The 14,835-nt window shown below is 43.1% G+C and overlaps 1 protein-coding gene across 1 annotated transcript in view; it reads left to right on the forward strand.

The window, feature by feature from the left end:
* The window catches only part of MOB1A (MOB kinase activator 1A), a 24,672-nt gene continuing 9,837 nt past the window's right edge, over positions 1-14,835 (forward strand). The window contains exons 1-4 of the mRNA XM_074940208.1: positions 1-42; positions 4,207-4,373; positions 5,858-5,951; positions 12,255-12,388. Of these exons, the coding sequence (XP_074796309.1) occupies positions 29-42; positions 4,207-4,373; positions 5,858-5,951; positions 12,255-12,388 (409 nt within the window). The 5' untranslated portion in view covers positions 1-28. The remainder of the gene's footprint in view (positions 43-4,206; positions 4,374-5,857; positions 5,952-12,254; positions 12,389-14,835) is intronic.

A 14,835-nucleotide genomic window follows, 5' to 3' on the forward strand; every position in this document is an offset into this window, starting at 1 on the left:
ACCCCCCGCCCCCTTCCGCAGCCTGAAGATGAGCTTCCTCTTGTGAGTGGCCGGGGGGCTCCCGGGGCGAGGGGGAGGGAGCCTGCCCCGGGGCGGGGGTCTGCTCGCTAGGCGGCGGGGGGGGGCCCGTGAAGAGGTTGGGGAGCGGGGAGGAGAGTTGGGGGTGGCCGGGGGGGCGGGATCTGTAGCCCGTGGGGTAGGAGGGGGGCTCGGGGGGGGGCCTGTGAAGAGGTTGGCGGGGGGAGGGAGGAGAAGTGGGGGTGATCGCGGGGGGTGGGATCTGTAAGTCCGTGGGGTGGGGGGGATCGGGGGGGAGGAGAATTGGGGGTGATTGGGGGGGCGGGATCTGTAAGTCCGTGGGGTAGGAGGGGGGAGGATCGGGGGGGACCTGTGAAGAGGTTGGGGGGAGAGAATTGGGGGTGATCGCGGGGGGTGGGATCTGTAGCCCGTGGAATAGGAGGGGGGAATCGGGGGGGGGAGAGAATTGGGGGTGATCGGGGGGGGCGGGATCTGTAAGTCCATGGGGTAGGAGGAGGAAGGATTGGGGGGGACCCATGAAGAGGTTGGAGGGGAGAGAATTGGGGGTGATCGCGGGGGGTGGGATCTGTAAGTCCGTGGGGTAGGAGGGGGAAGGATCGGGGGGGACCCATGAAGAGGTTGGAGGGGAGAGAATTGGGGGTGATCGCGGGGGATGGGATCTGTAGCCCGTGGAATAGGAGGGGGGAATTGGAGGGGGAGGAGAATTGGGGGTGATCGGGGGGGTGGGATCTGTACTCCGTGGGGTAGGAGGGGATGCTCACTAGGCGGGGGTGGGACCTGTGAAGACGTTGGGGAGCGGGGAGGAGAATTGGGGGTGGCCAGGGGGGCGGGATCTGTAGCCCGTGGGGTGGGGGGGGGATCAGGGGGGGACCCGTGAAGAGGTTGGGGGGGGAGAAAATTGGGGGTGATTGGGGGGGCAGGATCTGTAGTCCATGGGGTAGGAGGGGATGCTTGATAGGCGGGGGGGGGGACCCGTGATAGAGGTTGGGGAGGGGAGCGAGGAGAGTTGGGGGTGATTGGAAATCTGTAGCCTGTGGGGTAGGAGGGAGAGGATCGGGGGGTGGGACCCGTGAAGAGGTTGGGGAGGGGGGAGGAGAATTGGGGGTGATCGGAGATCTGTAGCCCGTGGGGTAGAAGGGGGAAGATCGGGGGGGGGGACGACCTGTGAAGAGGTTGGGTGGGAGAGAATTGGGGGTGATTGCAGGGGGTGGACTCTGTAGCCCATGGAATAGAAGGGGGGAATCGGGGGGGGGGAGGAGAATTGGGGGTGATCAGGGAGCGGGATCTGTAGCCCGTGGGGTAGGAGGGAGAAGATCGGGGGAGGGGGGAAGACCTGTGAAGAGGTTGGAGGGGAGAGAATTGGGGGTGATCGCGGGGGGTGGGATCTGTAGCCCGTGGAATACGAGGGGGGAATCGGGGGGGGGGAGGAGAATTGGGGGTGATCGGGGGGGGCAGGATCTGTAGTCCGTGGGGTAGGAGGGGGTGCTCGCTAGGCGGGAGTGGGACCTGTGAAGAGGTTTGGGAAGGGGGGAGGAGAACTGGGGATGATCGGAGATCTGTAGCCTGTGGGGGAGGATTGGGGGGGGGACCCGTCAAGAGGTTGGGGAGCGGGGAGGCGAATTGGGGGTGATTGGAGATCTGTAGCCTGTGGGGTAGGAGGGGGAGGATCGGGGCGGGGTTGTGAAGAGGTTGGCGGGGGGAGGGAGGAGACTTGGGGGTGATCGGGGGGCGGGGTCTGTAGCCCGTGGGGTAGGGGAGATGCTCGTTCGGTGGGGGTGGGACCTGTGAAGAGGTTGGGGGGGGAAGGTATCGGTGGCCTGTGGGGGAGTGGATCTTGGCATGGGAAGTGGCACGGAGCGGGGGAAAGGGGGTTGGTGGCTCTCGGCCTGGTGGGGAGGGAATCCGTGAGCTGGGGGGTTGCAGACCCTGCATGTAGGGCAGGTGCCATGTGTGAGCAGGGAGGGTTGAGAGGAGGATTGCAGAATCCAGCCTGAAACTCCGGGTGCAGGGAACAGGGCTGTGACCTTTGGCAACCAGGTAGATGTCCTCTATCATTCAGGTTTGACCCTGCTGCTCTAGGGGAGATGCTGGTGTAACGCCACAGACCCCAGTCGTGGGTGGGTGGGTGGATGGATGGAATCGAACCCGGGACCTCTGGAGCTTAGTGCATGAGTTTCTACAGCATGAGCTAAAAGCCAACTGGCTGTTAGCTAAGGCCGTAGAACAAACTCATTCGTCTCTCTCTCTCTCTAAGTGGTCTCAGTGCCACTAGATGGGACACACCACCACACAGTGTGTGGGTTACACTGGCATGGTTTGAAAGCTTGATGTGTTCAAGGCAGAGGCCTCTGTCATGTGCAGGGTGAACTCCACTGAGTCCAGAATCTGCACGGTTAGCATCTCGCCGTTGACTCAGGCTGTACCAGGCAGCTAGTAGGACACGCATATGAGCCAAACGAGCTTGATTTGCCAGTTATTGCTGGTAGTACCAAAGCTTTTGCACCAAACTAGTGTGTTTATTTCCACCATAGGGTTAACAGCAAAACTTTGGGCCTGATTCTCCTGTCACTTGCACTGGTGTAAATCACGGGTGTAAGCAAGAGAAGAATTAGCCCCCTGTTCATGGTCAACAAAGGCAAGTGGCTATTGCTGTTTAAGGATATCTGGATTCACCACTTTACATTCTGATAATCTGATTTTTCTGGCTATTTGTGTACATGGCCCCCTAAATTGCCATGTATTATTATTATTACTGCTACTTGTTGTTTGTATTGTAATGGCACCTTTGAGGCCCCGCTCAGGATCTGGACTCCAGTGGGATAGGCGCTATTTGTCAGAAGAACCTGGTTTTATAATTAAATACAAATATATTTTTTTCTTTGTGTCCTTTCTGCTCACAAAGGGTCTGATTCGGCAACTCTTACTTGGGTTGACTAATGTGCACAAATAGATTCATTGATTTCAATGGGACTGTTTTCATAAGTACTATTCAATATGAGAAAAGCTCCTGGTATCCAGCCCAAACGTGTAATTGGCTGGTAGTCTGGATCATCATACGTATGTCCAGGAAAATATAGATTTTTAACAATGAATTACGGCCATTTCTGCTGAACAGCATGCTGGGCTTTTGAAGGTGATGTTCATAATTGTTTAAAAACGGGATGGAAAGGAGAGGTAACTATGCTGGGAGTTAGGGTGATCACTATAGCCTTTGATCCTAGGTAAAGGATTCCTGTATGATTATTGTTTTTTTGCAGTATGGTCTGTAACGACACTTGTATTTTTTGCATATACTCAATGTGGTGTGGTTCTGTAGATAACTGTTTTCTATAATTATTTGGGTTTATCTCTCCATCAGCAAATCTGTCGTGCTGGTGAACATTGTATCACATGAAACAGTTGCTATTAGAGAAGGACTGGCTAAAATGGGTCAGGGGAACCTAGGTAGCCAGGACTCTTAGGTTCTAATTCCAACTTTGACCAGTGATTTGATATATGACCTTGGACATGCATTAACCTATCTATTCCTCAGTTTCCCTATTTGTAAAATGGGAATATTTATCTGTCTCACAGGGTGTTGTGAGATTAAATTGTTGGTAACGGACTCTGAACTCCTTGGCTGAAAGGTACTATAAAAGTTTTTTAAAAAATTGTCATGCAAAATATTCAGTCATACTTTAAACGCATTGCCAATGAGTTGACTGATGTAAATAATTGCGTGGGGCAACATCCTATAACCCTCACTCACATGATTATTCTCACTGAAGTATTTTCATGTCTAAGGACTACATTCATAAGCATTTCATGGTCAGGCCCCAAACTTGAAATGAAATCTAATTGGTTAAATATCAACCACATTCTGTTCAGTGTTTCTTACAGTAATTCATGTCATGTGGTTGTATGGTATGGTCTTGTCACGAAAACTTACCAGCCCAGGCACAAAATCTGCTCACCCTGCTCTTTTACCAGAAAGGTAATAATGAAAAACATAATGTCACTTGCCAGGAGCAAGGAGAACTCAGCAAGGCTAGTATAGTACACAGATAAATGTTCCATTAGATGTTTAATAAAATATGAGAATATATAGTCTTTGGAATTAAAAGTTCCACTTTGAAATGTAGAACTACGATTGACAACATAATTGAAAATCCATTTCTATTCTATCAGTGGCAGTCGGTCCTCTAAAACATTCAAACCCAAGAAGAATATTCCTGAAGGCTCCCATCAGTACGAGCTCTTGAAACATGCAGAAGCAACCTTGGGAAGTGGTAATCTTAGACAAGCAGTTATGTTGCCAGAAGGAGAGGACCTCAATGAATGGATTGCAGTTAACAGTAAGTCCTTAGAAAAAATAACTGGCCTGCATACTTGAGAAAACTGTGCATTTTAAAGCATCTTTTCACACGCACAAATATTGACTGGATACATCATTTTTAGATTTATCGACTGTCAGTGGGATTTTGGCTCCTAAGTGCCTAAATCCCTTCTGAAAATGTGATTTAGGCTCCTAAATCGGTTAGGCGTTGTGAGGCTGTGTGCAGCAACACCTACATACCTGAAGAATCTGAGCCTAATTCTTTTGAGGGGAGAGGGATATTTCCAAACCAGTATTTCTCTGTTCATGTTATTTTTGCTTTTTGTTTTATTATATTGGATTATTAAGCAAAGAGAACTGTCACAGGCTTCAAAAAGAACGTTAGTGGTGCCTAGAACATGTGTCACATTCTCACCGTTTAACTCTTGGTTTATGCTCAGATGACATTCTGTCAGGCAGGAATGTGTGTGATGGAAGCTTGTAGACACTCTCCATATTTTCCAAGACATGCACCATATAAGCATAGTATCTTTTGTACATAATATGAACACTGGATCAATTTTGATAATTTAAAACTATTAATAAATGTGGATTCATTTTTATTTAATAGCAGTTTAAGTAATCTTGTTGTTTAACTACAATAAAACTGCTATCTTGACTAATTCACTGGCAACACGAGTGTCAATTCCAAGCTGGACTACAATGAAACAATTTAAACTAGACTTCCCCTTTTTAAAAGGGTTTGCAGGTATAGTCTAATCTATACTAATATATTCTAAGAAATTTTAAGTGGCTGTTCTCAAACTAAACAAGAAAATTATATACAGGCTATCTTTGGTCTGAAAGTGTCTGCCTTAAATTGTAAGGAGCACATTGTAATACCCTTGTTTTACTAGTGGAGTAATAATCAGTACAAGGATTGGGAATTTTTTTTTTTTCTGAGCGCTCCTTTAGGACTAGTGGTTAGAAAAAGATTACTGATCCTGAAAATGTTTGCACTGGTCTTCAAACTAAAGACTTTGAAAGTCATTTCGGCATGATTTTAGCTTGTGATATTTTACCACTACACTTACAGATTAATGCTGACTCCCCGTATTGTTTGCAAGCTGGGGAGTCTATTTTCAGATGTTAAGACATTGGTTTTCAGCACTCTAAGGTTTTGAGCTTGGCAGCCACTACATGGCTTTCCCAAAAGATTGAATGCAACCAAGGGAAATTGCACACTAGACTTAAATATTTTAATGAAATAGGATTATGGTGTTCCAATAAAAAAAAAGGTCAGATCAAAATGGCTAGAGAATAGAAATCTTCACTCTGAGAAGGTTGTTACTGGCAGTGTGATGCAATGCAGAATGAAAACCATTTTTCTCTAAAAATGATGTGTTGTGTTCACACTAGTGATGATGGTATTTCCATCTGACCAGATAATCCACCAGAGAAGATAACATCAACATAAATCTTTAAATTCCATGTACACTTAAAGTTGATGTGTTATCTTTGCAGCTGTGGATTTCTTCAATCAGATCAATATGTTATATGGGACCATCACAGAATTCTGCACAGAAGCAAGCTGTCCAGTGATGTCTGCTGGACCAAGGTAGGAAACTCACTGCAGTATACCAGCCGTAATATGTAAACAGGGGTAGGTCACAAATATAAAAAAACATGCAACATTAATGGAAAAAGAACAGATAATCATTTGGTGTTTTATAGCCTCATTGTCATGCCCCCATGAATTATTTCGTATCCCCCCACATACAGCACTGCAAAATTGACAAGGTGCATTTTGGGGAACTTTGCGTTCTTGTGAGCTATCGGGTACTGGTGCTGTCAGAGGGAGGTTGTTGAACTTAGAGATATCATTGGTCCAATCTGATGTCTTTAATACTGTATATTTACACAGGAGTGAAGGATGGGTCACAACATTATCTCTGTTGGTCTGAAGATCACAGAGATTCCTGTCATATTCATGATCCAAATATATTGAAAAGGAGTACTTGTGGCACCTTAGAGACTAACCAATTTATTGCCACAAGTACTCCTTTTCTTTTTGCGAATACAGACTAACACGGCTGTTACTCTGAAACCTGTCAAATATATTGATTCAGTGAAACTTTTTTTCAAGAAAACATTTTGTTTTAAAGCACCTTAGTTAAGTTACAGAACTGCATATTAATCTATTGATCAATAATCTTTTTTTAGATTATTCACGCGTGAAGAATTTACTCAGACCACTTATGCTGATTTTGAAAACTAAAAAATAATTGTTTTCACTTCATTAACACCCACCCACCCACAGCATCTAGGCTCTGTACCTAGGGGTAGAAAGTCATAAATTCTGTCCAGTGACCTCACCCGGCAGAGATGGATGGCTGGAAATAGGGGAAGCTGAATGGTCATGATTATACTGGTTCAAAACAGGAAGGAGAGCCTTCACAGGAACTCCAGACTTCTTTCAGAAGAATACAAAACATATATGAGAAACTCAGCAATATAATAGACTACTTGCTTTGTTGTCACAAACATTAATATATCGAGCCCAATGCTGAATATCTCATAAAAGCCCTTTGCTTTATTTGGACTAGGGACTTTTGTAGTAACATGCTCCATTTTTTAAAATTTTTTTATTATTATTATTTTTTAATTTGGTGTAGGTTGTGTTCTCCATGCCAAGTATACACAGTATTCCGAATTCTTGCAGCGATAATGGACTCTTGTTTTGTAGCTTCACACATGTCCACAAAACTTTCCATGCACTCATAAAGCATTGTGGTTTTTAGCAGCACAAGATCAGATGTGTTATCTACTGGAGCAACCTAATAGTGCCAGTTGTTCTGTGGAAAGGGTCTAGTCATCTCAAAGGAAGGCTCATGTATATCTTGTGGTGGGAAGGGATATGCTCTTGTGGCAAAGTGTTGCAGGCAGTAGGTCTGATGTCTTGTGGGGGTAAAGGGAAGTACATGATGGGTTTGAATGCACATGGGAGTTGTCTCATATTCAGATGTGTCTAATATGGCAGGTAGCACATATAAAGCATCTCTTTCGGGGCAGAAAGAAACAAGTTTCACTACAGGTTTTTTTTCTTCCAGCAGTTTACTGCAAACACTGACTAGATTAGAGCTTAGTGGCTCATGCCACAGCTAGCTATTCTGATTGTGGCATTTCTTCTGGAGGTGTAGAAGATTTTTGTTTACTGTAGTCAGCAATGACTAATGAAAGTTTACAACTATGACTCAGTGAAAAAGGAGTCTGGCTGACCTGCAGTATTCAATGTAAAACCGTGTCCCATGATTTTATTTTATTTGTTAACTGGTAATATCTAGGCTTGAAAGTTTTAGCTTAGAAAGTTCCTGTTTCTATATTTGGTGTGATTTCCTTTCAACACTTCCTGTTTGAACTGGAACACTTGATGTCTGCTTTTAGTTTGACTGTTGGGGTTTGTTAGCGAGAGAGAAACTTCGTATGAGTAAAGTATGCAGTTTTTCCAAGTTTTCTGCGTAACACTGCAGAACTCAGATTGCTTTCTTGGAGACCTACTGTCAATTCCTACTTAAAGGTTTGGGTGGTCCCTTGAAATTACTTAGATCACAAAACCCTGTGCATCAGTCTCAGACTCAGGGTTTCAAATGTACTTTTGCAGATGTACAGTCTTGCTGATGTCTTCAGAGCTTGAATTGCCTTTGCTCTCCTTACTGGAAGCCAATGGAGGGACATATGATTCATGATCAGCAAAAGGATGTTAGCAGCAATAGATACTGCATATAATTCCTCAAACTAGTTTCCTCAACATTCCCTGAAAACAATTTTTAAAATGGGACTCTAGTTGCCAGCTTTAACTTAGCTTTTTTTTTTTTTTTAAATATATAGAGGTCACTTTCTTCAGGATCAAAATTATTAAATTTCACTCATTACAAAGTAACTGATGATCTGAATTAAAACACTTCTGTTGTGGTAGCACCAAAGGCCCCAGTCTAGATTTGGACTCTTGTGTGAGGCACTGTAGAAACACAGATAAAGGAACAGTCCCTGCTCTAATGAGCTTACACTCGAAGGCTCTGATTCCTCAAACAATTAGCTATGTGTTCAACTTTAAGCATTAGTCATTCTGTTGACTTCAAGCGATTCTATAGAGGTCTGCTGTATGGTTTTCGTTGCAGGATCAGGGCCTGAACGTTTTAAATAACTTCTTTAACAAATGATGCTAAAGCATTTAGCAAAACAACATCCATTTTCCTGCAAATGCTTTTCCTGAATAGTAATCCACTGGACTTTAATTGAATTAGTCATACTTTATATTTGCATGTATAAAGGCTTCAGTATTCAGCCCTAGGTATATTGTAATAAGACTTAAAAAAAAAAAAAATTCCCTCAAATGTTTATAGAGCACCAGTTCCCTTGTGAATTATATAGGTCCTTGCAGGCCTTCAAGTGAGCCAAATTCTCACTGTACCCTATGGGATTCCCAAGCACAAAGAGCTTGTACAATCAGACCCCAGATAGATGTTTTTGTAATACTGGCTAAATCCTAATGAGCTACACTCATGACTCTGTTTTTCCTTCCATCTCTAGCATTCAACAGTTGTGGTCAGTTTCTGCTTGGTAACTGCAGGATAACATGCCAAACTCATAACTTATTTCCTTCTCCTACAACCAGTAATCTGTCTGTCTATATGGTTTGGTCAGCTCATCTTCTTGTTCTGGCTCAGCTCGCTGGCTACTGCTTGCTACCGCATCTGGTCTGAGCTGAGCTTTCTTTGTTCTCATGGTGTCAAGTATCAGCGGGGTAGCCGTGTTAGTCTGGATCTGTAAAAGTGGCAAAGAGTCCTGTGGCACCATATAGACTAAGACGTATTGGAGCATAAGCTTTCATGGGTGAATACATCCAATGAAGTGGGTATTCACCCACGATAGCTTATGCTCCAATACGTCTGTTAGTCTATAAGGTGCCACAGGACTCTTCGCCGTTTGTTCTGATGGATGCCCGTTTAATGAGGAATATAGTACATATAATACAGTGCCTTCTAATTGTGATTTTTTTACAAGTATCTTCAGTTCCTCCCCAAATGCCTTTTTGACTAAAATTTTCTTCTTTTTTCCAGTCCCAAATGATTTTTTTTGCATGTAATTTGGGGGTGGGGTAAAAGGGAACTTGGAAGACAGTCAGCTAGGCTGAGCATGAGAACATTGGTGAAAACTACAATTAAGGCATTTTTCAAATGTGCTTTTTTAGCATGTTGGAATAACTCGAATGGTTTTGGTTTAAAATTTAGCACATCTCTCAGCCACAGAAAAGATTCACTCTTCATTTTGCCAAGTTTTGGAAAAATGTAAGAAATAAAGATGCATAGTATTTTCCTTCCCGATTTAAGGGCACACATAGCGCAGTTATGGGTATACACCATTTTTGGATATTCAGATACAGACTTTGCTCCTCTGGACCCTCCTGTATCCTGGCAGCTGTCTGTACTGAACTAGTCCTTCTGGTTGCCTTCTTCCCTTCCCTCCCACCAATGGCGGGCAAGATTCAGAGTTAATGTGAGTTTATTGATGATGTGTGAGATCATTGACTTACATGCTGAATGGGCAGATGGAATGGGTGTATTAGGAAAAGCAACCAACAGAATGCTTTATATTAGACAGTCTTACACACTCCTCTCCTAGCTTCTCAATGCATACATCCCACCAACGTAACTTTATTATCTCTGAATTTTGCCTAGTATTAGAGGGGGCCTGGAAGGTGGGACACGCACTTAAAATTTTCAGCTTCCTATGCTATGAGTTATTCATCCCAGAATGCACTGTGTCCAGAGTGGATGCTTTGAAATGAAAAGCACTATGGCTCATTAGAAAGACTGCCAGGACAGCTGGGTCTCAGTGCCTCTAATTTCACACTTCATGCACTGCCTGGTGCACAGTGTACTCTGAAGTACACTCCCACAGAGTATAGGAAACATAAGTTGCATAAACCCTGTAATAAACTCATTAGCACTCTCCCTTTAGTGATTTTTGTTTAATTTTATTACCAAATTAAACTTGTTCTGTGGTATGGTTAAGAGTTTAAAATGTCAGAAACCAGGAGCATAAGAACATAAAAATGGTCACAGTGAGTCAGACCAATGGTCCATCTAGCCCAGTATCCTGTCTCTGACAGTGGCCAGGGCCAGGTGCTTCACAGAAAATGAACAGAACAGGGCAGTTTTGAGCGATCCATTCCTTGTCCATCCAATCCCAGCTTCTAGCAGTTGAAGGCTTAAAGACATGTGAAGCATGGGGTTGCATCCCTGACCAACTTGGCTAATAGCCATGGATGGACCTATCATCCATGAACTCATCTAATCCTTTTTGGAACCCAGTTATGCTGTTGGCCTTCACGGCATCCCATCATAACAAGTTCCACCGATTGACTGTACGTTTTGTGAAGAAGTAATTCCTTATGTTTGTGTTAAATCTGCTGCCTATTCATTTCATTGGGCGACTCTTGGTTTTTGTGTTATGTGACAGAGTAAATAACACTTCCCTATTTGCTTTCTCACCACCACTCATTATTTTGTAGATCCCAATCCTTTCTATTTTCCTCACTAGGATTGAACTTCCAATTTTTAAAAGGCCTCTAATTCCTTCTTTTAGTCTGTAGTTTTGTCTAGACATGGTGGCATTTTTTTAGTCCTCTTACTGTTTTCTTTTTTTTGAGGTATACATTTAAAAATACCATAATAGAGGCTCAAACTAAAGAATCTCCATACAGTTTGCAGGCATTTCCCCCTTTCAACTGCTCCTTTTAATTAGCTTCCTCATTTTTATGTAGTTCCCCTTTTTGAAGTTAAATGCTGCTGTGGTGGGTTTCTCTGGCCTCTTTCTCCCCTCAAGGATGTTAAATTTAATTACATTAAAGATATAGGGCCAGATCCTCATCTGGCATAAATTGATGTAGCTTCATGGACTTCAGTGGAGCTATGCCAGTTCACGCTAGATGAGGATCTGGCCCATGATTTCCATGTCAAATGTGTCACATTGTACATTTAAGACATTAAAGTTAATTCTACACACAGAATCATAAAATACTACATATTCGCACGGTACCCTGGTTACATTTAAAGTTGGGACTCTGTCTTTGACTCTGTTACTGCATATAGAACGTCAACTATAATGCAATATTCATTGTTACGTATACTTCTACCATAACTCAGGAACAATGGGTTCAAGCCCAAAGAAGCCATTATGAAATATTAAAGGCAATGCTATATCAAATGATTCAAATAGCAACTGGAAATAGGGACTGCTGGCTTTTGTCCCCAGCTCGGACTTGTCGGGCAAGCTATTTCATTTCTCTGTGTATCAGTTTACTTCAGCTTTTTAAAAATCTTTACCTTCCCAATAGACTATAAAGAAAGAGAACCATCTTTATTGCGTTGCAGTGGCTTCTGGCCCAGACCCTTCACTCCAGGGCAAGCAGGACAAGGGAGTGCTGCAGAGGCAGTTCACTTAAACTTTGGAAGGGGAAAATGGGACCTCTCTAGTACATCTCCTTATGGCGGCTCAAGGAGCATTATTAATTGGCTCTAAATGGAGCTGTGGTCAGCTCTCCTCAATTGCACAATCGCCACGTTGTACGCTTTGTGGAAACAATAGGAAGTGGAGACTCTAAACCGTAAGAAAAAGAAACTAACACAATTGTGTGTAAAAATGACATGGAAGCTGGTTTAAGCCAGAACCCAAAATTCCAATTTCCTGGTTGGGTTCTGATCGAGCCCCTTTTTTAATCATTGTTCAGCTAAAAAAAATTTGTTTGCACTACCATTGTTTAACAAGTAAAACAGGGAGAGCCTGTGTCTAATAAAGAAGTATCTGAAAAAGTAAAATTATTTTTCTTTGTTTAAAGAAACCTTGGTTTTTTCCATAGGTATGAATACCACTGGGCAGATGGTACCAATATAAAGAAACCAATTAAATGTTCAGCTCCGAAGTACATTGATTATTTGATGACATGGGTTCAGGACCAGTTGGATGATGAAACCCTCTTTCCTTCAAAGATTGGTAAGTGAAATCATGACATTCGTGCACTAGGCAGGGGAATACTGTGGTGGTGAGGGCTGTAAAAGTAGCTGCATTAGAGAGAAGCTATGGTGGCAGTCACTGGTTGTTGGAGTATTTCTCTTGTTATATCCTATTTTTAACTGGATAATACTGGTATAAAAATTCATCTAGTCTGAAGTTGGGAATCCAGGCTCTCTCTCTTCAAATCATGTCACTCAATCCTTCCTGTGTGAATATATACCATGGGTAGAGCTGCAGATTTGTCACAGCATTTAAAAAAAATAATCACAGAGTAGTTACGGTACATTTAGTAAAAGTCATGGGTTTTGTGACAAATGAAGAGGTGGGATGGAGGGGTGCAGGCGCTGGAGATCAAGCCTGCCTCGTGCTCACCCTTTAGGGGTAGCTCTTGTCCTTTGGGCTTGGACCCAGCTCCCCACTCCAGGTGTTGCAACCTGGTGCATGGAGTCATAGCACTGCTCAAGTTTGGTCTGGGTGCCCGTCCATCATGATATGATGCACAAACACTGGGACAAACCTGAGCACCATTGCAACACCATGCACCAGGTCACAACACCACTAACTCAAATTTGGCCTGGCCCCCCACTCGTCATGGTGGAGGGGCAGCTGGGCCAAACCTGAGCAGCATTGTGACCCCGTGTGCCAGGTTGCAATGCCCAAAGCTGGAAATCAGGCCCAGCCCCATGGGACAGGAGCAACAGCAGTCGCTGTTGCAGGGCGAGTTTATTGAAGTCATGGACACAGAGACAGGTCGTGGACGCATGGGAAAGTCATGGTATCTGTGACATTTTTCCCATGATGACAAACTTGCAGCTGTGATAGTGGGGTAGATTCTGATCCTATAATCACTAGAACAGTGGTGGGAAATGTGTAGCCCGCAGACCACACATGACCTGTCAGGATAATCTGCTGGGAACGGCGAACTTCGGTCACTGGGAGCTACGGGTAACTGTGCCTGCGGACAGTCAATGTAAGCAAACTGTCTCACGGCCTGCCAGTGGATTACCCTGACGGGCCGCAGGTTGCCCACCACTGCACTAGAACTAGAATTTAACACCATCCCTCATAGAGTCTCACCTCAAATCTGTGTCTTTACTGAAGCTACTGTATGTCAGGTTCACATCTCCAAATAAGCAGAAAAATCTAATCTCAAAGTTTCTAAGTGATAGAAATCTCCCATGGTGAGGATTAGGGGGTATAATATGGCCAAGAAAGTAAACTCCAGTAAGAACAAACTCAAAACTCTTCAAATGAGATTTGTTGTCAGGTGTTTGCCAGCCATGGACTTTATTTTGAAATTTGTTTAAAATAAGAAAAAGTTCTTTGCAGTGCATCCTAAAAGCTCTCTTATTGGTAGACATGATGTTGTGTAGAGTAGTTAAAAGGTATCATTTAAAAATCTAATGTTTCAAACACTTAAGGATCAATTAGCTGCCCAAACCTCACTGAAAATTAATGCTGCTTCATAGATTATACAGTACATGCCCTGCAATCTGTGGTTTACCCCAACTGGGTACGTCTGGGTAAAAACTACTTGCGAATTGTCTCCAGTAGGATTTTTCATCAAGAAACCTAACAGCATAAAAATGCACCTTTTTTGCAATGAAGACTTAGCCTAAGTACACAAGTATCATGGTTCCAGTTACATAATTCACTTGTAACCCAAATAAAGAGAGAAAGTTGAAAGTGTTTCCTGCTCTGGATGGGAGAGGGGAGGAACAAACTATGGACCACCACTGTTTAAAATGCTTAACTTTTCCTTATAAATCAAATCTCATACTGAATTTAATTCAATGGGCAGATTTTTGGGGTAGAAAAAGCAGTAAACATTTCCATACGTTATGATCCCCTATTTTGCTGTCTACTAATACTTGTTTGTTTGAAGGTAAGTATAGAGTGACTTAACTAATCCATTTAAGTCACTTAGTTGTTTTTTTGTAATCAATTTAAATGAGCTTGAAGCTTTGTAAATGTAATTTGAAAATGTGTTCTTTTGCAAATGTAGGTTAAAATGTATAATGAACTACATTGTAATTTGTTTTTATATGTAATTACTGGTAGGGGATCTTGTCTGAATTTTATAAAACTGTTAGTCAAAAAAATCCTGCAAACGTGTTCCTACAGTAATATGAATAGCTGCAAGGACTTCAGTGGGATTATGCACGGTTAGTGTTAAAATGGTACATAAGTGTCTGCAGCATTAGGGAATAAATTAGTATTTTTATTGAAAATTCCTCTGGATGGTATAAAATCTTTGTGACTTGAAAACAAAATTGCTTCAGTTTAAGAGTTATTTAGACTTTCGATTTGTTAACACCGTTAGGATGAACATTTTTAGGATACTGGCCAAAATTTTTAAAGTCCATAATTAGGCTTCTAAGTGTGAGATCTTTGAAAGTACCTAAGTGACTAAAGAGTACTAGTCC

This window comes from Natator depressus, chromosome 26, assembly GCF_965152275.1.
Source record: "Natator depressus isolate rNatDep1 chromosome 26, rNatDep2.hap1, whole genome shotgun sequence".
Lineage (NCBI taxonomy): Eukaryota > Metazoa > Chordata > Testudines > Cheloniidae > Natator > Natator depressus.